Source organism: Lonchura striata, chromosome Z (assembly GCF_050655825.1).
Source record: "Lonchura striata isolate lonStrDom1 chromosome Z, ASM5065582v1, whole genome shotgun sequence".
Taxonomy (NCBI): Eukaryota; Metazoa; Chordata; class Aves; order Passeriformes; family Estrildidae; genus Lonchura; species Lonchura striata.
In genome coordinates this window covers 29999285-30023669 of record NC_140740.1, presented here as the reverse complement: position 1 = coordinate 30023669, position 24385 = coordinate 29999285, and the positions used below count along the sequence as shown (strand labels likewise).

General features: G+C 34.9%; 1 protein-coding gene across 4 annotated transcripts in view; it reads right to left on the bottom strand.

Moving 5' to 3' along the window:
- COMMD10 (COMM domain containing 10) overlaps positions 1-24385 on the bottom strand; it is a 108576-nt gene that overhangs the window by 46764 nt on the left and 37427 nt on the right. Inside the window, exon 6 of one of the 4 annotated variants that reach the window (XM_085566621.1) lies at positions 906-1395. The exons of the other annotated variants lie outside the window; for them this stretch is intronic. Within the exon in view, the coding sequence (XP_085422747.1) occupies positions 1270-1395 (126 nt within the window). The 3' untranslated portion in view covers positions 906-1269. Of the gene's footprint in view, positions 1-905; positions 1396-24385 lie in introns of those variants that run through there. 4 annotated transcript variants of the gene reach the window in all.

The following is a 24385-nucleotide window of genomic DNA, read 5'->3' as shown; positions in this document are numbered from 1 at the left end:
CTGTAAGCAGGGAGCCTAAACACCGCAGATCAGATTATTGAATATTTGCTATCATGCTGTAAGAAATATACAAAGCTCTGTAACAAATGTCACAGACGAAATCACAAAATACAGGACAAATTAATGTCTGGTAAAAGTGGTCTCTTTCACCATTAGACCAGTCACTTGAAAATGGTGTCTTTCACCATCAGACTATTCACACCTTTTACTGATAGTCAGTGTACTATCCTTGACTCTTGACTCCATTTTTGCTGTACATCTATTTTTCTAGAAATGTACTTAAGAATAGAAGGCTGCTGGTGCTCTCTGAGAGAAAGTTTACCAATATTTTTGTATTGAGAAGTGAAAAAAAGGAAAGAAAAATAAATTATAACCATAAAAAGTCCCCACTGTTACTCTTCTTCTAGTGTCAAATACAGGCAACGGACAAAGTTATTTAGATAATTCGTGAATAACATAGAGACAACTTAAAATTTGGAAGCCTTGAAGGTTTAAAGCAAATCCTTCATATTGATTTTTAAAAGGAATGCTTAAAAAAGCTAGGAAGCAGGAAGACGTACTGGAGCAGTACTTGTGCAAATCATGGGTTAGGCAACACAAGCTTCATGAACAAACCATATCAGTATGGTCAAATTCAATTAACTAGCACAGAAACTTCCAATTTACAGCAGTAAAGTAAACTGTTAGAACATAGGGATTTTCCTGCAATCAAACTAGGAGCTGTTTTCAGCTATACGGAGAAGAAAAACCCCGCAATTTAAATAAGTAGTTGCATCCAATTCCACAACACAAAGATGAAATTACATCACTGCTAACAGCTCCAACCTAATGGCAGGGACTAATCATGACAGGTACTTTACAGTACAATGCAGGATCAGCAAGCAGCACATAGCTAGATTAATATCAATAATTTAGTAAGCAACATGGAAACTAGCTTTTTTTTTCCATCTACATTTACACAAAGGATTTTTATATTGGAATGCTTAACAGTGCCTACAAGTACCAAGTGTTTAAATATATAAAATACTCATGAATACTTTAACCATATGGTCAACTCAGAATGCATACACAAGTTTATACCTGTAACACTTATCTGAAAATTAATACATTGCCACTAGGCTTATTAAATCTTCTGTATAAGTAAGGAATTCTTTTATCTGCATATTAAATTTACAATGAATTACATTTAGATTAAGCTAAAATGAAATAAACCTCCAATTAAAACCTATTTTTACATCTCTTAACTCTAAATGCCATATTTCTGCAATTTCACTGAAATGTATTTCTAGTTACCAATTTATATTGGTAACTAGAATATTTCTGAAAAGAATATCCTAAATACCAACTGCAAGGATGACTGGACACCAAGACCGAGGACAATACCGATCCTGGGACCTGCCAAAATAGGAATAGAAATATAAGTATGTGCTGTACTGCTTTTTAAAGTGGCTTTTATAAATACAGTTATGATGGTCAATATTTTAAATTATTTACTCTGCTATGTGTATACCATTAGACAGAAACATAATCTTATCTTCCCTAGATACATGAAGAGTGACAACACTTCAGAGTTTCTTACCAGCCTTTCATTTCACAGACAACTACAACTGGCCTGTTCTGAGCTACAATAGTCTCACAACAGTAACTCAAGTATGTTAGTTGTATTCTTCAATGAGAAGATTTTGGGGAACTAAAATACTTTTCATATTTCTTAGATGTCCACACTAACTTACTGAATTTTGCAGCCTACCCCCATTGAGTTATTTTCTTCCAAGTACATGGGATTTGAGAAGCAAATCTTGGAGTCCTGGCATACCTATTCCTTCCTACTCATCAGACTTATCCTATACACATCCACCTCTTTTATTGCTGAACTCTCTTTTTGCAATTTCCTTTTTCTTCATTATGTGTGATTCTCACAAGTTTCATTTTATGACCTAGGTGTAATGTAGAAGGATTCAAGATGCTTCTGTATTAAAAAAGGGATATACAGTCACTTCTGGTTTTAAGTGCAAACAGTAGTAGCTGCAAAATGGGATGAACTAACCTCTTGTTGGTCAAGTATATCTGAATAATAACTGTGATAATTATTAATAATAAAAATATTAGCCTTCAAACACACCACAACACAAAAGACTCTTAATATAAGAGATCTTTGACAAATTAGGTTGATTATGACTTTTTTTTTCAGGTGGGGAAAAAAAAAAGTAAAGGAACAGACATCAAGTTTCACATTTGAAGAAAAATCCCAAGCCCAGAATCCCAAAATAAATAAACAAACAGAAGGCCATATTTATCTTTGTGCATCAACTTCCTATGCCTTCCAAAATCCTTTAAGAAAAAGTTCTCTAGTTTATACAAGGCAGAGGTAACTCACTGCTATTATGGCTTCAAAAAATTCTTTTTTTTATTTTGTGTTTCTAACAACACAGGGGTATTTCTGTAGGACAGGACTGCCTTATTACTTAAATGTCTATGACAGTCTGAAACCTGGGTATACAGGGCTTTAATACATCATTTTCAGAGGGTTATTTCAGTGCAGCTGAAACAATCTGCAAAAATTCATCAGAAAAAATATTTTCAGTCATATTATAGTTCTGCATTTTTTCTGTTAGATGAAATTTCAGGTGGAGTATGTTTCCAAATTAATATATTAACATTTAATTCAGTGGCTAAACCAAACTTGCCTGAAGAGAAAGTTGGCCATGCTCCCTCCCTGCTACACTTGGGAGTATTTTCACAGAAGCAGGGTTACTAGAGGAGACAAATTGAGCTTGAATGCTCCAGAAGTTTGTTTGGCATCACTGTAATGTCTCTTCCATTGTACCCTGGGTCCTATCTCCCATGAGAAAATGTACCAGGTTCTCTTCTTTTATCTTCTCCCTCTTTGGCCTGCATTCCATAATTGCCAACACAGCGCTGAAGGATCACAACCTGCCAGTGGGTAGGATAATTTTCAACACAGAAATGTAGCAACAAAGAGTTACTTAAAGGCTCTCTTGTTGGCAAAAGAAAAAAAGCGTATTTGGTTGAAGGAGGGAATGAATATCTATGGACTGTATGTCTATACATAGTTTGAAGTGACACATTCATATTTTCTTAGTGTTTCTTTCTCATAACTATCTTGTTTTTAAACAATTTCCCTCTCTTGTTTTTAAACATGTTCTCCAAGCTGCAAAAAAACCCCAGACTCACCCTAGTGCACCTGAACTCATCTGATGCTATCAAGGTGAAAACATATATTTTTAAACAGCTTCAGTTGCCAAAAAGACAAAATCCTGAATTACATTTCTGCAATAAAGCGAACTCAAAGTGCATTAATGAGGTTTATCTATAAATTTATGTTTTTTCTCTTTGTTCATAAGATACTACTCATATTATGTAAATAACAGGATTCTTCTTGCACAAAATTATAGAATCATAAAAAACGTTAATTACATCAAGTAATTATACAAATGTTGACTAGAGCCAGACAGAGAGTAATGAGAAGTGTAATTTTCGGTGTTAAGATAATTTTGAGGAATCATGAGGAAGAACTAAGCACACATTTGTTTTCTTTGGATAGGATCTATACAGTATGGGGAAGGAAGAAATATTTTCATGCCCCTTAAGGAAGTTCTATTCCTTTTCCCCTTGAACAGTATTCAGTCCAAACACTGTCTCTTTGCCTAGTACAAAGCCTATCCCATCAATTTCTGTTGTATAACCACTGAAACAGCTTTTTCATAGAAGAATGTAGAGTCATGTTTTCTTTGCTGCTGCTTAGCATCACACATTGCTGATAGTGTCAGTGTCACTAAATACTAATATAAAAACAGGAGAAAGATAACTCACAGTCATCGATAAACAATAACCTTTCATTCCATCACTGCCTATGATAGACAAAAATCACACCATACCACATACCTCTGACCTCCACCTTGAACTCTTTAAATCATCGTGGTGCAAAAACACTGTAAGCACATTAACAGAAATACAGTTCACACATAAATGAGTTTAGAAAGCCGGTATGACAGGAAGGTGAGCACCCATTGCTCTGGTGTGGTTTTTGGTGTGCCCTGAGCACAGCCTTAAGCATCTCACAATGTTTCTTACCACTGGCTGCTGAAAGGCTGGGCCCCTCTCCATTCCCTATTCCATCAGAACAACAGCCTTTATCTTCCACACTAGCACAACTGACAAACAATAGAAAGCACTGAAATTGGAGACTTCCATGTGACTGTGACAAAAGACAAGACAGCAGCAATTGGAAGAACAATGCATCTTAACCACATGCAGAATGGAAGCCTCAACCCTTCAATTTAGCTTTTCCCTCAAGTGTCTCACATCTTCAACTATGAACTAATCAAGCTAAAAAGGAAGAGGAAGAGAGATTGTCATTTCTATTTTTAAATACAATGGAGACAGTCAGGTACTATCAAGATGAAGGCTAGCAAGATTGACACAGATAGGATCCAACAATCATGTCTAACAGTTATGTTGGTTAAGACAGGCATACTCTAATGCAGGCCTTTTGCACCAGGTTTGCATAGTATGTTTCCGTTCAAGAAAGACAGGCTTGAATAGCGTATTTTATTAAGATGTTCTGTAATATTGTGGCTGGCCTGCCAGTGGAATATTATTTTTTTTTACATATCCTTGGTATTCCTTTTCATCATAAAAAAGGATTTAAAAAAAAATTTTTGTAAAATGCTCTGCCTCTTTCTCACAGCATGAAGCAAGCAGGAATTCAATATATTTCTGAGCCTACATTAATTGTATAATCCAAAAATGATGTGTCACCAAGGTTCCCAATTACCTAATACACTTTTGAAAAGTTTGCCTAGATAGTCTTATAACTAAAGGTCTTATAAAAAGGCAAAGACAAGTTTATCAATAAGCATATTTTACATTCAGAAAACTTCATAAGAAATTCAGACTGCTAAGAGTGACTAATGGTTCTTCTGATACTGAAGAACCTAATTTTCTTCACTGAGCATTTGCATGAACTTCATATTGCATTTTAATGAACAGATTCTCACCCAAACAAAAATGGCTGGACTTAGTTATGTTTACATACAGAAGCACAATAGCCCAGGGTAACTTGTTGTGGATGAAACTAATATTTTAGATGACTGAAATCAATGTGCCTCACAAAAACAGGTACTTCACTAAGTCTCACAATATCAAATTGTAGGCACACAAGTAAGTAAGATACAAAAAACCCAACTGAATGCAAAACAGCAAAGATTTTACTATAAAAAGTGAGGCTACAACGTGGAAGGAATCCATTGAACTAAAAATGAGATTAAGACTGGAGTTCCTTTCAAACCACTGTGAGAAATGACCTTGTAGCAAAAATAAACAAAAAGCCCTGGATCATAAATATACTTTATGTTGGTTAAAAAAATAATGAAATTGGAACTAGTATCAGTACAGAGTAAAATTAGAATATTATATTACAAGAATTGAATAGCTTCAAGAACCAAAGTGATAGTAATGATAAAACACTATAGCACAAAGACATGGTCAAGCATTCTGGGATGAGGACAAATTTCTACTGTAATTCTACTAGCGAATCATCAAGTCAAAATAACAGAGCAGGAGAATGACTTGGATGTATTAATCAATTGGGATGAATACAAACTGTCAAAGAGCTACAGCTGTCAAAAAGGCATATGCATTCTGGCTATATCAAGGGACAAATTTTAGTAGAGATTGGGATGTTTTACAAGAAACTGGTAAAATCTCATCCAGAGCTCTGTGAATAGTTCTGGTCACCTGTCTTAGAAAATTCATGCTTTAAGCTCCAACATGTGCAAGGGAAGGCTACAAGAATAGCCACAGAAGTGAGGAGAGGACAGTATAAAGAGGATACCAATGGAGGCTTCTTTAATTAGCCTAGTAAAATGAAAGCTGAGAGGTAGTTAGTACTCTGTAAACAAACCAGGGATGTAAGAAAAGGGTAGGAGAAACTCTTAATCTATAGGCAACACTGGCACACAAGAAGTGGGAATTAACAAGCAGTGCTGGGAGCTGGAAGCTTTCATCACCAAGTGGACAATATGCTGAATGGTTTTTGCTAGCAGTAGTCAAGGCAAGGAACATCACAGGAGTAAGTTGCTTTTTTTGTTTGGTTATAAACAGTATAAACAGTAATCTGTTGCTGAAAGCCATAAGATCTCAGAAGTCCTCTTATTCTATAGGCCTGTGCCTTTCTCATATTCCAAGCTCACATACAACTTTTTTGACTACCATTTCTTTCACATCTTATCTTTTCATACATACAGTGTGGAAAACCACTTGCACATACTTGCCTACAAAACCTCCTTATTCTGAGGTATTCCTCAGCCTGAAGACTCCAGCTGAAAAGCTAAAATACCAATGTTTTCTGACCTGCTAGTGCACCTAAAGGTGGAGAGGCAGTTTTGTCAGGCTCTCCAGTAAACAAAAACTTATAGTATTTCTGATGTCTGCAAGACATCATAATGCAGCAGCACCAGACAACTTTATAATTTGTACTGTTTTGCATAATTAACCAATTTGCCAATTCCAGTTTCTTCTCCCCATCCTTATATTGTAATCCCAGAGAAAGCCAGTAATAAACTAACAGCTGCTCTGTACTGCAATGTAGAACACACTAAATCAACAAGTCAAGCACTCTAACCACACTATTTAATATAAGCAAGCGCCTGGCAATGTAAGCACCTTATGTAAGGATTTCAATCTTTCAAGAAATGCAATTTCGTCATGCAATGTGTCATTACAGTTAAAGACTGCATCATACTGATAATAAATGTCATTATTTAAATGCTAAAAAGATAATGCATTTTTAAAATAAGGCCCCAATTTAAAGATAAAAAATAAATTAGGGTTCATAGAAGTTGTAACACGTGGAAAGAGTGTACTAGCTGTTTAGTAACTTTTCACAATTAGAAGTAGCTGAGATCATGCAAACCAACAATTGCAGGGACCTGACAAAAACTTGAAATGTGCTTTTGGAATCTGTATCATGTCGAAGTATGTTCAATTTAGTCCATATGCTAGATCTGTAATACCTATTTGAACCTACACATAGCAACGTAGCAGGGCACCTATGTTTTTCAAACAGGGGGGCAGCAGACGGTAAAAATACTATTTGTTCTACCCAGAAGTTGCACATTATCTTAATGAAGAGTATTCTGCTATGAAAGAATGTCCAGAAATCCAAGCAGACTAGCAATGGTCTTCCTCTAATATGACCTTGATTCATCTAGCACCTTAGTTATTTGCATTCATCTGGCTAGTTTATGAACGTGCATCCAGCAAGACAGATGCGTAGGCAAATCCTGAATCCCTGGTGTTCAGACCCTTCAAAATTGTCTACGAACTTACTTGTAGAAAAGCAATTCTAGGACAATGCTGATACAGGTGGAAGACTATACTACTTAAAACTGTGCAGACTGTACCATCAAACTAGCATGTATTTTTGCATTTTAAAAGTGGATGACAATAGAATTGAACATAACTAAACACAGAAGTGTATGCTTAGTTACAAATGTGAACTATATGAACCACTAATGCAAACACAATCCTCTTTATGTGCTGCCCAGGGCCATCAGGAAAGGTGATGAGCTCTTTACCTACTGATGGGGCGGTATTTTCATTCAGTATGAAAACAGGATAGATTATTTCATGTCTAATCCTGTATTAGGCCTAAACATAACTTAAATTGTGCAACTTGTTTTCCCAATTCCCACCACTGTTATATTATTGTTATATTACTCAGTTACTTTTCCTTCCAGTTTGCTAGAGCTTGTGCTAGCAGATAGTGTGCTAACACACTAATGTTAATTACTGCTGCTATTGAAAGCTCACTGCCCATTTCTGTAGGCACTTGAAGACAAATTTAGCTTGGGCAACTATGGTTTCTGTACACTATTCCCTTGCTAGCTTGGTTTATCCCCTTTCAGCTAAATTCAGTCTCTAAATTCATACTCTTCCTTCTAATGAAAAAATCCTAACCAGGGTACACATCATTCATTTTTAATAAAGCATAACTCTCTCCATCTAATATGTGGTTCAGCCTGATGCATGCATACAATAAAAAGAAAACCATGTTAAGGAAGGTAATCAGGAAGGGAAAATTGAATGTAAATACCAAGTCAACACAACCAAGAAGGTAATTTGGAAGGGAAGGTCTTCCTTGCTGCTTCAAGAGCTACATTCCTGGGGAAAAGTACCAAGTTGCTTCTCTTTAAGGATCAGGTATACACTTAGAAGTCTCTCTACATGGATGATATTGATTTGGAGGCATTCCTTATGTAATGGCCATCTGTAATGTTATAATTAGACTGAGCAGCATACATGCTGGATTCCTTTTCAACTCTGCTAGCATGCAGACCTTCACCTATAACCAGAATATGAGGAATCTTTGGCAACAATCTTTCATTGAGAGATTTATCCTTTCAGGTAAAACACCATTCTCTGCTTAAACATATTTAATCTTCTTTGGAAGTATACAATAATCTCAGCAGACACCAGCATTTCCACTGGTTCTCTAAAAATCACACATTTGATAACAAATATTTGATTACTGAAGTTATTTGTTTCATTAACATTATGAAGGATTCCATGTCAACAAATGAAGATATAATAATAATTTAAAATGTTTTCCTTAGAAATTGTCACTTTAAAATTACCTTTCAAAAGTAACACCATTATTAATTTTCTATTTCACTGTCATTTTTCCTTCTGCTGCTAATCTGAGGAAGACGTTCCTTTTAGTGTAAGAGCTACAAAAAGACAACATGTGATTTTCCTATTGTATGTTTTGTCCATCAGGTTAGAAACAGATCAAGAAAAGGGATTTTATTTTAATGGTATAGTCTTTAAAAAGAGGTGATGATTGAGGAAAATGGCTAAAATAATAGAGCAAACTTCTAAATCAAATGTGACACTGAAAATCTAATGATTCTCTGTGTAGCTCTTTCCCTAAATACCTAAAGCGTATCCCGCATCTGTGGCTAGAAAACATGAAAATACCAATACAAGAGAATGCAACTAAAAAAATTAGTATTTACACAAGATGAAGAACCACAAGGTTAAAAATACAGGTTATACATGTGCTCTGCTCTATGGAAATCCAGCTAGGCACTTACAATTATTTAAATCCCAGTATGGGTCTGTCGGGTATCAGAAGCTGTAATATTCACCCTCTGGTGGTTTCTTCCATGTGTTTCAATTTCTCAGTGACATAAAAACTGTGTACTACAACCACAAGACAGCTTTATCTTATCACAACATCTGTTAAAACTGTCCAAGTTATTAATATCCACTACCTACTGGTGACTGTATATGGACAATCTCAAACCAGCTGCCTAAAATATGTATCCACACCCCAAGACAACTACCTTTTTTTGTTCTCTTTCTAAGTGTAATTTGTTCTGTCCAAAACTCATATTTGAAACACTCCAGCAAAATGTTCTGAGAAACTGGCTACATCTGCAATTGCACTGCAATTTTCAAGTTTCAGTGCTTTCCTTAAGATACCTGAGTATATACCACATTATGTATACCACTTCAATACTCAGCTTAAATAAATATTACTTTTAGATTAAGTTATGGCATAGGTTAAATGACAATTTGTTACAAACAATAGAAACACACAGCAAAGTGCCCTGATCTACTGCTATTTTACCCAAAGCAATTGTTCAATAACTTAGCACAAGCCCATGACCACAAAAAATTCATAATGAATTCACATGAATACTTGCGGTAGAGTTCAACTTGCAATTACTACATAGATCATAGTCCAATATTTAGCTTGAAATAAAACATCTATTAATTCCACTCTTTCTTTGCAATACTCCTTTTCCTCAACTGGAATATAAAAGGACAAAATCTCATCTCAGAAGCAGAAAACCTACTCCAAACAGCACTGGCTCAAAGCACAGAAAATCACTAGGCAGGGTAGGCCCCCAAGACATCACCTGGAAGCACAGGAAGCATCAGCACATCTCTCTCACTGGCATGAGGCAGTTGTGTAGACAGCAAGATGCTTCGTACAGTGACTGACCAGGACTAGCCCACTGAGGTAAGGACTGGAGTGATATTTTGGAGATAGCAGAGAATGGAGATGAACAGCACATTGCTAACAGCATCCAGACCAGTAACCTTAAATCACAGCCCTTGATGGAGATTACTGCCATGTGATAACAAATGCCAAAACAAAGGTATACTGCACAATACAAAACAAGTGAATTCAATACCCCCTGCTTTCTGGATGCTTCTAAGAAAGTCTTCCCTCTTACGATTCTTCCTTTTATTCTTCCTTTTAAAAACATAAGCATCAAAATGATTTTTCCTCCCTACATTTCATATGAAATTTAACTTGGAAGCCATGAAATTTGACTAGGAGCACCAAACTGTTCCTTAGAGAACAAAAAAAAAACCTCTAAAATAAAAATCATGTTCCATGGTATTAAATTCCAACAAATACATCATTAAAAAGAAGATAGGCTGGAATAAGATGCATGACAAGAACACTATATAATTAAAATCAGTATTGTATTGCAAATTGGGTATTCTTGCTGCATTTCAGAAATCTATCTAATAGTTTATTATACATTCTTAGTAACACTGTTAATAACAGCATTGTGGAAGTTAAAGCTATAATTCTAAAATGTACACATGAAAGTAAAAAAAAAAAAAACAAAAAAAAAAAAGCTCTTTTCCATTGTTTATTAAGCTTATGAAGTATTTTTAATATTTTATTCTCGTTGCAAAATTTCATTAAGTATTTCCTCTCCCACTCTTTATAGACACTGTAAAAACTTCAAAGAAATATGAAAGCTTCAATGGACATGAAATATAGCTGTGTTCTTTCAAACAGAGTTCTGAAACTAATTAAGCTGAAACACTGTAAAAGATGCTACAATAGGAAAAAGCTGATGAACTTATAACTGCATTTCTGCTGGGTTTGCTGTGGGTGAATATTTTTTACCACATAGCAGCCACTGCTTGCAGGCATTTAGAAATTTGTTAAAATAATTGGAAGAATTAAGTAGGCCACTGTATGCATTTGTGAAAAGCAGACACGAAGATAAGAAGCTTAGGTGTGTGTTGCTAAACCACACAGCTTAAAGTGGCATTGCTTCATATACTGCTGCTTTGCTTCTGGAGTCAGTGCAGACACTGAAGCTTTACTTTGATAAGAAACCAAATTTTAATTCTGCTTTACATGTCTTAAATAGAAGCATTTTAAATGCATCATTCTTGCTTTTTCCTATATTTAATGGTTCTAGATAATAAAAGTCCACTTTCACTGCTTTACCACCTGTGGGGCTGTGACAGCAATGGCTGAAACAAGGAGAAAAAACATTTGTCTGAAAAATGCATTAATGAAACAGCAGACAGTTCTTCACTTGCACAAAGGTGAAAGCATGAATACCAGTTTTCCAGACTAAAACTGCCCCTTTTATCTGCAAATAATTAGGTACACTAAAGTCAATGTGCAGTTTTCTTTATGTGTTGTTCAGTACTTCCCATGTGCAGTTCAATATTACAGTATGTAAGAAATCCCTCATACCTAAACCAGTTTTACAGTTCACAAGGTTAAACCCAAATAAATGCAAATACAAGAAAGTAGAAGAAACCAGACAATGGATACTTGTTGGGTTTATGACAGCTGCATATGCTGTGAACTCCCACTTGGATCTGAACATTAGCATTGTTTAAGATTTGTTTTCACTTTCTAAAAAATGGTAATACTGAGTGATTTATTACTTATTTTTCAAGGAAGGTGGCGGGGGTCTATTTTCTCAATACTGTCTTGACACATTACTATAAATTTACTTATTTTAAAAAGACTACATTATCCACAGGAACAGATTTTTACATGTAGATTGTTTGCACTTTAAATACCATTGTTTAAAATTGTAAATAAAAAATAAAGAATGGTTGCATATCTATCCAGCTATGTTTCAGTATTTTATTCAACTTCCAGACATTACAATGCTCAATTGATCAAACATTTATTAATAGATGTTATACACACATTATTTCTTTCTTGAATCACCTCCCGAGACAACATGCAAATACAATCTCTGATCTAAAAGTTTCAACCTTTTAAAAAGCTGGAATTAATTATCATCTCAATTTTGCCATTTTTTATCCACCATTCTCTTCATAAAAGAAAATATTCTGTATTTCCCAGCAAATAACTACTCCTTATGAGTAATCCAGTTATAGCTATGTGGATATCAACATTAAAAGAAACACTGCAAACAAGTATGCAGGTTGTCATCTTTCTATCTGGCAAACATGGTAAAGGCTCTCCTTTTGAGTAAGAAAAGGAACTCAGGTTTTAGTTCAAAAGGAGCTCACCCCTTTTCAGACTAAATGAAATCTAAAATTCTCACACGAAACCTGTGAGAATAAAGGCAAATTGAAAAATTCACGTTAAATCCACCAAGGCTTGTAGCACTATAAGCACTTAATGCAAGTATTGCATGGTCTCCCAAAATCATGTCTTCTCACATTGAGCTGTAAAGTGCAAGCATTGAACAAATATCAAATTAGGGCAAAATATTCCAGGATTCTCAGATACAGTGTTTTTCAGAAATGTCTCCAAACCGAAATGTAGCAAAAGGAAGTAAAAGACCACTGATGCAAATGTTGCTTTAGTCCTCAACGTCCTAACACCTTTCATATGGTTGTTTTAATTTTTAAGTTCTTCAATAAAGCAATATTACAGCAAATATGTGAAAAAAAATACTTTTATCTTGTAAAAACTTCAAGCTCAGCATAACAAATTCATAAGACCAAGACTGATCATAAACACCGTTACTGCCTTCATTTTTAGACTTTGTTTTATAATTATTCCATGAGTTTATACAAAAATAAGCTTTAGCACTTAGAGAAAAACTTGGCAACTGTGAGGAACCACTTGTATACCTGTTCCTCTTACCTTACAGCTCTTTTCACCCTACAGGGTGAGTTAATCAAAGTCAAGACACTTCTAACATGCACAATTGATACACCTGAACTTTACAACAAATGAAACTGACTGGTAGTGTGTTTACAGTATCCTATAATCTACTAAGTTTGTCTTTAAGAATGAATGGGGTTCTACAATTTGTCCTTGGTGCTTCTAGATTTGTCAACCACCCCAGTAACACCAATAAGGTATCGGCTCATACTTTTCCTTTAAAACCTCTGGTGGTAATTAAAACAACTCCTGATTTACAGTCTAATTAAGAAGATAATGGGATAATAAAAGTTCTATTTAAAAAGCTTAACATTTTCAGTCTCATCTCTCATGTTACTTAGCAGACTGCACTGCCAACCTTTATTATTGGCTCTTGCATACTTGTTTCTATAGGTTCCTTTCCTGGTGGAGAAGTAGCTTATTTTTTTAACCTCCTGAAGTGAGAAAATAAAAATAATGCTGAAGCTTAGTGGTATGCCTGATTCTGGTTTGGCATCTTTTAGTTTCCTTAAAAAGCATGACTGAGTATTTTGCAGTGGATTAAGACACACAGTAGGCAAATGACACCCAGTATTGTAACAGGAGAAGCTTTGTAGGTCATCTGTTACAAAAACTTGCTCCCTTTTGCTCTTTGTGTGTTCTTCCACTCTATCCACCACAGCTCTGCAGGAGTCCTTCAAGGTATCAGTGGGTTAGTCAGCACACATTACAGCCTTGTACAGACCTGTATGCTTTATGGAGTATCATCCTAATGAGGAGCTGGCATCTGTAATGCCTTTATTATAGTAACAGAAATGAGTTTTTGTGCTTACATATTTTCTTCAAAATCACATTAAAAAAATCTGTTTTCTCTTGTTGCAGCAGGGGAATACAGTCAGCCTCTTTGCAGTTTCATTAGTTTAAATGCAGAATGAGAATTTATGTCTACTCAACTAATTACATTAACCCATTATTCAACAAAGTGATCTCTGTGGACTCCTTACAGAAAATCATGCAGGGAAAATCCTAAAATATAGCAGAAGAGAATTCCCAGTGGTTTCCTCTACAATTAATTCAATGCATAATTAGTGAAATTGATTACTTATCAAGTTATGGCTCACCTTGCTGCACAAAGACCAATTTTGATATTCTCAATTCAAATAATTCAGTGTTTTCATTATTTCAGGTTTGTGTTGGAAAAATAAGCTGAAATGGCCAGAGGTTCAGGGTAAAATTTATGAAGCTGGAACAAGCAATAGAATCCCAATGAAATATCAAATTTTCAGAGCTAAAATTATTTTATCAAAAGGCCATAACTGAATCTGACAGCCTAGACACTACTTTAGAAATCATCATCTAGATTTCAAGTGATAAGCAGGTTAAAATAACAAACACAAATAAATAGTAGACATTTGGGACAACAATTCAAAATTGCTTTCTCTAAGAGTCAGTTCTCCTGTTTTGTCTTTGTCCTGCTTTGTCTGAAGGACAGAAACAATCAGAATTGTAGAGCTCTAATTTTCCAGTGCAAGATTATTTCAGTGTGTTCTATCCCACAGCAGCATGTTCTGGAGTATTTTCAGGTAGTATTATCAAAGTAATCTGCTTGCTACTGATTTAACTCTTAAAGCAGCTGATGGGAGGTGCCATCAATATGTAAATTAAGGAGTAAGACAAGTTTACAACCAATGAAAAATTACAAGGTCAAAGCTCCAGAACCTAATCTCCTTACAGGACAAGAGGACAGAAAAAAAAAAGCATCATTATATATCTATCCTCTGCTGTAACAATCTATCTATTCTCAATGCAATGTAAAACCACTAAACAATAGCAGACTATCACCCAGCCCTCCCCAAGTGCTGTCCACAATTTGTCACACTGTAAGCCTACTGAAGTGGCAATTTTTCTTCTGCAAATGCATCATCACTATTGCCCAATTGCCACAGTGAAGTCTGAACTCACAACTCACAATCTTCCTCTTCAAGACACAATCTCAGTTAACACCACCACTACCACAGTCTAGCCATTAACTGTGATCTATGCCCACCTACAACACAAGAAAAAACACAGAAAAAACACTTTCAAAACACATATGTGTACTAACGATTTGCTATTATATACTGTAGAGATCAAATTTTATTCTAACTGACTTGCAGGCTTCTCCCAAGGCCACAGAAGTGTTTTAAATGGATACAGTGGCCTGCATACAGAACACTTATTTACTGTCCACTCTTCACCTTCTCTTCTTGAATATTTTGTCTGATCTGCTGCTTCAAGGAAAAAACCCCTGAAGGCAGGCTAACACAAGCACTGAGTCTATTTGCCTTTTAACAAACAAAACATCATGTTCCAAAACCACTATTACAGATGAATGGGGGGCCAATTTTTTGTTCTTGGAGAGAAGACAGGGAGAAAGAACGAAATATATTTTCTTTTTTTTTTAAATTACAGCTCTTGAAAACCAAAACACACATATGAAGTCACAAACTTCATAACCACAAGTAAACAATTCATATTGCAAGCCACTTTGGTATCTGATGAGGATTATCAGACTAATGTTGCTCTACCATTAGAGCATCACAGATGCAGATTGGTCAGACAGTACTAAAGAACTTTTGATACAGTCATTTTCTTTGCAAAATAGCACATAGATAATTTTAAGCATCACTAAAGTTCAAATGATGCCACTAGGGAAAGCATAAACACTTAGCTCCATTTCGTTCCTTCAGTGTGCTTTTGCTGAAAAAAAAGAAGTTTAAATTTTATCTCTGTCCAAGTTTAAAAAAAAAAAACAAAAAAAAAAAACAAAAAAAAAAAACGTTTTCCAATTCCCATCTGAGTAGGAATTGCCTTAGAGCAGTTTTCCTTATCTGTTGTTAATGGCCTGAGAGATAACACCATCCAGGAGGAGGAGGTGATTAAGGACACACCTTGTGACTCATAATGACCCATTGTGAGATGCTCTGCCCAAGGGGAGGAGCTAGGCATTCCCACCTGGATAAAACTGGAGATTTCTACACAGAGGGGAGCCTTTCCACAGGTTCTCTGAGAAGACACAGCAACTACATCTGCCATCCCAAGAGGACTGCAGCTACTCCAATTTGGACTGCTACCAGCATGCTGGCCAGGTTGTATTCTGACTTTGTCAGTAGCTTTTCCCTTTGTATTATTGCATGTATTTTTTTGTCCTTTTCCCCTTTTCCCAATAAATTGTATTTCTGACTTGGAGTCTCTCACTGGTTTTTCTTTCAAACCAGGACAATCTCTAATATAATATACTAGGATAAGCATAGCTTGACCTTTTCTCACCATTTTCATCACATGCTTCACTCATGTGAAAAAGCTAAATTTTCTTAACCTGGATGTCTGCACTTTTTCTCCCCTTAGACCTATTTGGAGTTGTGAAGATGTCCATTTTCCATTTAAGCCTTTTATTTTATGGTACTTTTATATTTCTAAGACTTAAATGTTTCTGTCAACATGAGGCATTATGGTAGAAAATAATTGTGATCTGCTCCTCTGTGTTGCTTAAGAAAGGAAAAAGGAAAGTTGTATAGCAGTTTGGCAGCCTTGCTGGCTGTGAAATGTCATTAAGTAGGAGATGGCAAGTTTTATCCACGCATCTCTGACTACTAAATTCACAAAACAAACAGAAGGCTTACCATGGGAGGTAAAGAGAAACCAGGCAATATCCTCAAGTTGCTCTTCCAGTTAAACAGTGCGTGGTTACTAAAATTGCTATGGGAACATGGGAGTTCATCAGAAACACAATTTTAGATGTAAAATGCTCCCTAACCTTTTACATTACCACTACTACTACAAAAACAAACAAACAAAAAAACATGGTGTAAACCCTTATGCTCATACACCAGAAAAAACTAAGATATAATTCTGAAACAATGTAATGATAAAATATTTTATGCAACCTTATTTGCTAAGCTGTAGTATTTGATTTAGGAAAGAAAAACTCCATATGTGCCCTACAGTGATACATTTCACTTGATTTTAACACATTCTCTAATTGCTACTGAAAAAAAAGAAGCCACAGCAAAAAGATAAACAAGAGACAACTGTTTTCTTTAGAGTCAGTGTTGCATGCAATTATTCTGTTCAATGGACTACTCCTATGATTTTGGACAGCAGTAACATTATTCAGGTATCTCCATAGTGCACAACAATTCTGCTCCAACTTCCACCCATGTTTTAGGATTCATTGATTATCAAACTGTATTATTAAAAAAAATCCTTTAGGCAAAAATACCTGTTAGACCAGAATTTATATTAGTGCCTGCAACATTACTCACAGTTCCACTAAATCACAATGTCCTGTTCACAAATATTGAAATTTGGGAAACAAGGGCTTATTCCTTCTAAACACGAATTTAAAAGTATCTTTCAGGACAAAGCCATACAGTATTCCTCAACAGACAGCTATAAAACCACCTCCACAAATATATTTAGCTTGTGTACCACGTCCATAGTAACTGTTGCACTGAGTTCTCAGATTCCTGCAAAGATGCTGAAATGTGGTCCAGAAATGAATATAAATGCCAATTATTAAAACTGACGTGTCAAATGCAGAATTCAGCTTACTCAGGTTATTTGGATTATAAAAACCTGGCCTCTCAAAATACAAATCAGGTATTCCAAACTAAATATAGAAGCAAGAAAGAAAAAGGTATTTGTTTTCCACGCAATATATTTCTTTCTGCTTGCTGCCATTTACTGTACAAGGACTGTCCTTTACAGTGACATGGGCAAACAGGAGAGGTCATTTAAAATTTTATGGCTTTTCCAAGGTCATGGGTATCATGGACATAATGTAATAAACTAGATCAGTTGGACTGATAAAGCATAAGGAATTTATTAATCCCTTGCTCATAAAAAAAATTAATCAAGAAAAAGTAAATAACATGCTTTTTACTTTCAACAAGCAAGCTATCCATCAAATTATGATGTCAAAAAAATTACTAGAATAATACATAACATATCCTGTTAAGAGTATCTGTAATAAATTATTCAAATAATAATGAATATGTCTACAAGTCAAAGACCTGAAAGACAGGACTATTAGGTTAAATCTAGTCTAAAAACTATGCCTAGTTTTCACTTTTGTCAGGAGTTACCACAACTCACATGCCACAAGAAGCTGTAAAAAAGTTCCTGCACAAATGGCCACTGTAAATGCAAATTTTAGAGAAAGCAAAGCAACACACCCCAGTGATTTTAAGATTACTTCAGATTATCCACTTCTATAAAACCTTACTTACAACATATAGCTCCAGTGAGATGCAAATCTAGAGTTTTATTTACACTGTTTTAATTGTGCCATAAACATCATGCCTGTCAAAATCCACTCCATTACTCCCCCACCATGTTGCTCTGCATGTCATATTTGCACTGCTAGAAGTAAAACAAATGAGTAAGCTGCAATAATACAGTCAAGAACTACAAAATGGTACAGCACAGGATTAAAGGCAATAAAAGCATGCGTGAATTTCTTATTTTAAGCGGCCATGCCTCAGACATAATTACTACTTCTAAGAATCTGACAGTGTAAGTATAGTTCAGAGTCCATCAACTGTTACAAAACACATCACAAATATCCTTGTTCCCTTCTGTTCACAAGAAGTAGAATTAAAGCACCCCACTTCCCAATAGAAAGTGCTTGGGCTCTATTCCTGAACTTACAACCAAAGTGTAGCATGATCCTTTGCTAATATTTTACTCCGTGCAGAATTTGTACTCTAAGCACAGAACAACTATTACCTTTGTCCTTTATCCTGTAAATAGGTTCTACCTAATTTTGGCCCTCATTCTTGTCAAACTGCTCCTTATTTTGCATGTTTCACATAATTACAATAATGCCAGGCTATGCTAACTATCATACTACTGATTAATGTTTGACATAGGTCCCAAGTCTGCCAGGTTATAAGCTACTTGTTATTTTCCATTATGTAATAAAGACTGAGTGATTTTTAATGAGAATCAATTACATTGAAGAACTCATCTGCAATGCTACAGGTTGGGGTTTTTTTTTACATCTCTCATTAAGTAGTATTCCTAATGAAAATTCAGTTGGACATTTAACATGAAACTCAAAATGGAAAACGTGACCAACTGACTAGTACAGCATGGATTTTACAAAGAGTCAAAACAAACTAGGAACCTTCCACAAAAGGTTCATCTTTGGAACCCATACACTCTCACTTTTCTTGTTTATGCAAACTGAGCAGATTAAATATAAAATTAGCATTAATCTCTGCAGTGTCTTTTTCAGGGTTCTTTAGAAGTCTATTTACATTTTCATAAGTGAAATCTCTGCATAACTGCAGAATAATTTACCTTGAAAACATGCCTCAGGAAGCCATCTGGCCCAACCATCCCTACATTCCCTGCTCAAAGCAGGGATACCTCTCCAAATCCAAGTATATTGCTTTACAGAGAATTTTCAACATACACCCCACAAATGTCTACTTCTCACATGTCAGTTGAGGACAGAAGTTTCACAGTGTGAAAATTTCAAATTTCAAGTTTGAAAAGTCTGAAACCATTCCTTCCAAACCATACTAAGCCATTTCCAGTGATGTTCTCTGTTTTTTTTCCCCTCCTTGAAAATGTTACTTAAAATACTAAAGGAATACATTGAAATTTTTTTTATAATAATCACTGTAATCATAGACAAGTATCTCTATATTTCAGTTGTAGTTTCCCTGATCATTGCAAATCTTTTCTTGAGCAGTTTTATAATTTGTTTTTATTTTTTTTTATCACTGGATATATTACGAGCAATATCCCTCTCATCCATTATTTTCTTAGCTCCTTTAGATACACACCAATTATTAGCTGTGGAAACAAAGTGGTAGCCTAATTCCTGCAGCTCAAAAAGGAGTTTTGATTCTTAGCCATTCATTTCCTGCCTTGATCAATTTCATATACTTCATATCACTCTTAATCCTTTAACCAAAGTATTATGCCTTCATTTTATCTTATCTGTTACTAATTTGCCCAATATTTACTCTAAATGTGGTCCATATTGACATTTACCTAATTCCCATTCTTCTTCCTCTCTTGTTTTCTCTTTCATAATGCATGATTTTTACAACCACATAAGCTTTTCATTCTTATCATTGCTATTTCATACCTGTACCTTTTAGTTCTACATACTTCACTTACATATCAAATTCTTCTTATTGTATTCTTTGGCTTATGTTTGGACACAATGGAAAATTATTTTAAACAGCTCTTATTTTAAAGTATCACAAAATACGTTCATCTCTAAAATTTTATACAACAGCTCTTTTAAAGTGAATTGTTTAGGGTAAAATATTACATCATTTTACAGTTGAGCGTATGAACAACACTACTAATAGCAGAGAAACAATCTGATCAAATAGCATTTCAGACAAACAAGGACAAACATGATTACAAAAAAAAAAAAGGGTGCTAAGCAATTTCCTGCATTTTTAATTTGTGGGAATTTTAAAAATATTTAGTTTTCTCTCCTTCTAATTGATTTTATTAAAAATAGATGCCAATGCATCAACTTTAACAAATTCTATGCAAGTAATTTATCTTTCCTGCCTCTGAAAAGAGTAAGTTTTAATAATCCTAATATTTGCATTAGTAGCAATATTAAAGGGACTTATTTAATAGCCTCACTTTTATCTACATCTGTAAAGCAGAATGATAGTCTTTATATGCCTACTAAAGTATGGGACATGACTGCTAGTTTGTGAAAAAGAAGTGTTAACAGTTAAAAACAGGGCACAGCTTAAAGTTGTATTTTCTTTGCTGTGTCACACCCGTCTCCAGGCTAACAACTCACAATTACCTGCAAATCAGTTTATTCCTTTCAGTGTCAGTACAATTTTTCTGTAGATCCCACCAGAAACATAAAGTCTCATAATTTCTAAAACCCTTAATGCCATCAGTTTTGTTTCATTTTCTAATTAATTTCAGGGCTCCATTTTGCACAGTGCCATTTTCCACAGCTTGACAAAAATATACAGGCGCAACTATGAGAATGTGAACTTCATTTACCCTCTACAGAAAAAAACCCATACACTTGGAGGTTTGATGTATTTAGAGGAAGAATCACCACAATTCTGAACTGCCAGAAGGAGAAAGGGGTTTGGCTTTGTTTTTATTTCCAAGGTTTCTATCTACAATCACAGTTTGTTCTACTGCTTTTGTGCTAGTCGTGAAGGATACTTGACAATTGCTGACAAAGATATCTACTGTCACATGCAAAAAAATACCAATTAAATTAAGCACCGTTAAGGATTAAAAACATCTCCAATATTCTAACAAGAATAGTCAAGAAAACTGGACCCCCCATGATAGGCTATTGTCCTTGATACCTGTTCCAGAGGTAATCTTCTCTTCATTAGTCTAGAATTTCTTGACCCATTTTGAACTAGCTTCCAGGTGCTATGCAGGCCACAGACAGAGGAAGAGAATTGAGAGCAACACAGATTTTACTGTCACTAGAACATATGCAGTCCCTTACTACATGTATATGTATATGTATATGTATATGTATATGTATATGTATATGTATATGTATATGTATATGTATATGTATATGTGTATATATATACATATATATATAATTTTTATAATATATATACATATATATATATATAATTTTTGTTAGGAAATTATTTTATTACAATCAAAGAATTACACGGAGAATCCTTTTGGTCACCTCACCCATCTTTCTGCTAGTATGGGTGTGTCCTATTTTATATCTAGTATATTTTATACTCTGTGGAAATGGTGGGGTTTTTTACTTTCTGTAGAGCATTCACCCACCTGTAGGAATATCAGCTATCATCTGCATTATTTTATATACCAACTCCAGAAAGTGGAGAGAAGGCAGTTAACTCCCTGTACTAAGATTCAAGGCAGGAAGGAAGCAGCATCAAGCCCTCTTCTGCTCCAAGGTACATTATCTCCAACACCTGGACTCTATACTCCCCACAGGGCCAAGAGTGTGATGCTTAATGACATCAAAGCCTGACCTTAACTCAGAATGCTCATAATGACATAGTGTTTGGGTAAAAATCCAGGAGTTCTATGACAAACCACTGGCAGAAATCAAATGGTAATTTTTACACAGTTTAGGTCAATTAAACTTTAAAGGCATTTTGTGGCACAAACTGCAAGACACTTTTCTAGCCACAAAGGCTTTCTTCTCGACACGTTTACATTCAGTAAGGATACTAGTACTCTTTAACTAAAAAAAAAACAAAAACACAACAAATCCAAAAATCCAATCTCCCCCTACAAAAAAAGTTCTATAAAACAAAGATAAAACACCAAAAAAACACTCATAACAAGAAACCTCAAACCCATAACTGAAGAGAGTAGTCTACTGGAAGTTTAGTAATTAGATGCAAATAAGGAAACAGTGATTCCATGTAAATGGGTACTTTTCTAAAAAAACCTTTGCTTCCACAAAGCCAAAGAATAATCTAATTTTTCAAGCTCTGAGGTAATATGAAGGTATTAACCACATATAAATACAATGGCAGATTACTTTTGCACTTGTTCCAAACCTATTGCTAGAACAGCACACTACTGGACATTGTTTCCAGTAGTAATAATGTGCAGTCTTCCTGACAATTAAACTTGCCCTACTCTTGCAACCCTTTTTGAAAGAATAAAATACATATCAATTTCATGTAAGTCTGCAAATGGGATGTGCTTATCTGCATATAAAGACATATACTAAAATAATAGCACTTTGCAAAACTATTTTTGCAGTTTTATAGGCTGATCCATGTTTGGTGTACAATTTTCATTTCCATCTCTGTTAAATTAAAAAAAAAAAAAAAAGAAGAAAAAGGGAAAAATAAAAAGGCTAATGATGAAAGCACATTACTGAACTGCTTCATAAAACAGTGGGAAGAACAGAATTTTCTTTTTAATTTTTTTCCAGCATCTAAAGCTACATTACCATAAAAAGCCAGCAGTCTTTCAAGTTGTATTGGAATGTTTTGAAAACAAATTATTTTATTGTAAAGGAGTTTAGAACCATTATCCATAATTTCATACCTCATTGTAGTTTTTAAGTTACATCACCTCATATTGCATGCTCTGCATTGACAAATATGTTTCATCTGTCTATCCATAAAGAACAAACACATTAGATGCCTTTTTTGGATAATTTTGGATTTTTTTGGAGTTTTTTGTTGTCATATCTTTCTTCTGCCTTACTATTTTCACACTTCCTCAAGAGACCTGTTGTTGGTCTGTGGTTCACTGTTGGAATGCAGTCCCCCAGAGGAAAAAGGTTCTTATCTTCTGAAAGTAGCAAACACAATTTACTTATACATCATCCTAAACAAGCATCAAATGCCTCAATGTCAAAATCAAGGATGGTTTCAAGTGCTTTGTGACTTCCTGAAGGCCACAAAAGCATACAACTGCAGTTTGAAATGGTAATGTGAATTTTAAAGCAATTCCACTAAAAAATAAAATCAAATTACGATTAAGTTGAATTTTCAAGAGGTTTTCAGAATGACTGTTTAGTGCTTGAAAACAGAGCACTGCATCATGCTGCATAACCCTTCTCAGAGTCATCATTTTCCTCCATGATAATTATCTTCAGTTTTACTCCAAAAAACTTCTCCAGGCTCAATTCAACTTCAGGCAGCTCTCAATGAACATTACTTTCTTGCATTTCTGTGCTCGTCACTGCCCTTACTGTCTCCACCTCCACATGTCTGTTTCATGCATTTCTGCTCTGTGCTATTTCAAACATTTACATTTTCAAACATCACTGCACCAGTTTGCCTGAATCTACCTGGCTATAGTAACCTTGGCAAATCAATGCACACCAACAGAGCAGCTCCTTGCTGCTACAGCAAAATAGCTCTCCCGAAAAAGGTTTACCTTTTCTTCCTGTATGGTGTCTCAAATACATCCACACTAGGAAAGAAATCAAAGGAATCAATTTCAATACTAAAACCTGGCTTTTCTTCATTTCATCAGTATTATTACCAACCATTTCAGTCCTCACAAGAAAGACTTTCAGTTTCACTAAACAGGATGCAAATTCAGAAAGAGGAAACTAAAATGTTCACTCAAGAACCTGGTTGATTTTAGCATTCAAAAGTACAACAGGAATATACTGCCACCCATGAACTCTAAAACTGTGTAAAAACTGCCTGTAAAAATTGTGCATTTATGTAACACTGTCTTTCACATCCTTTTGGACTAAAAGATACCCTATAGCATAAGAAGGCCTCTAAGGCCTCAACCACAAATGAAACCAATCTTATAAAATATTATAATGATATATTACTTAATCAACCATTGTTCAACAATAAAAGAAACAAAACAACCATAAAAAAAAAGTTAGTAGTTATATGTGGCAGCCCTTGAGAGCTTGTATTGAATTTATTAGACATAGTGTCAAATTTAGGAATTCTGTCCCACTTGAATATC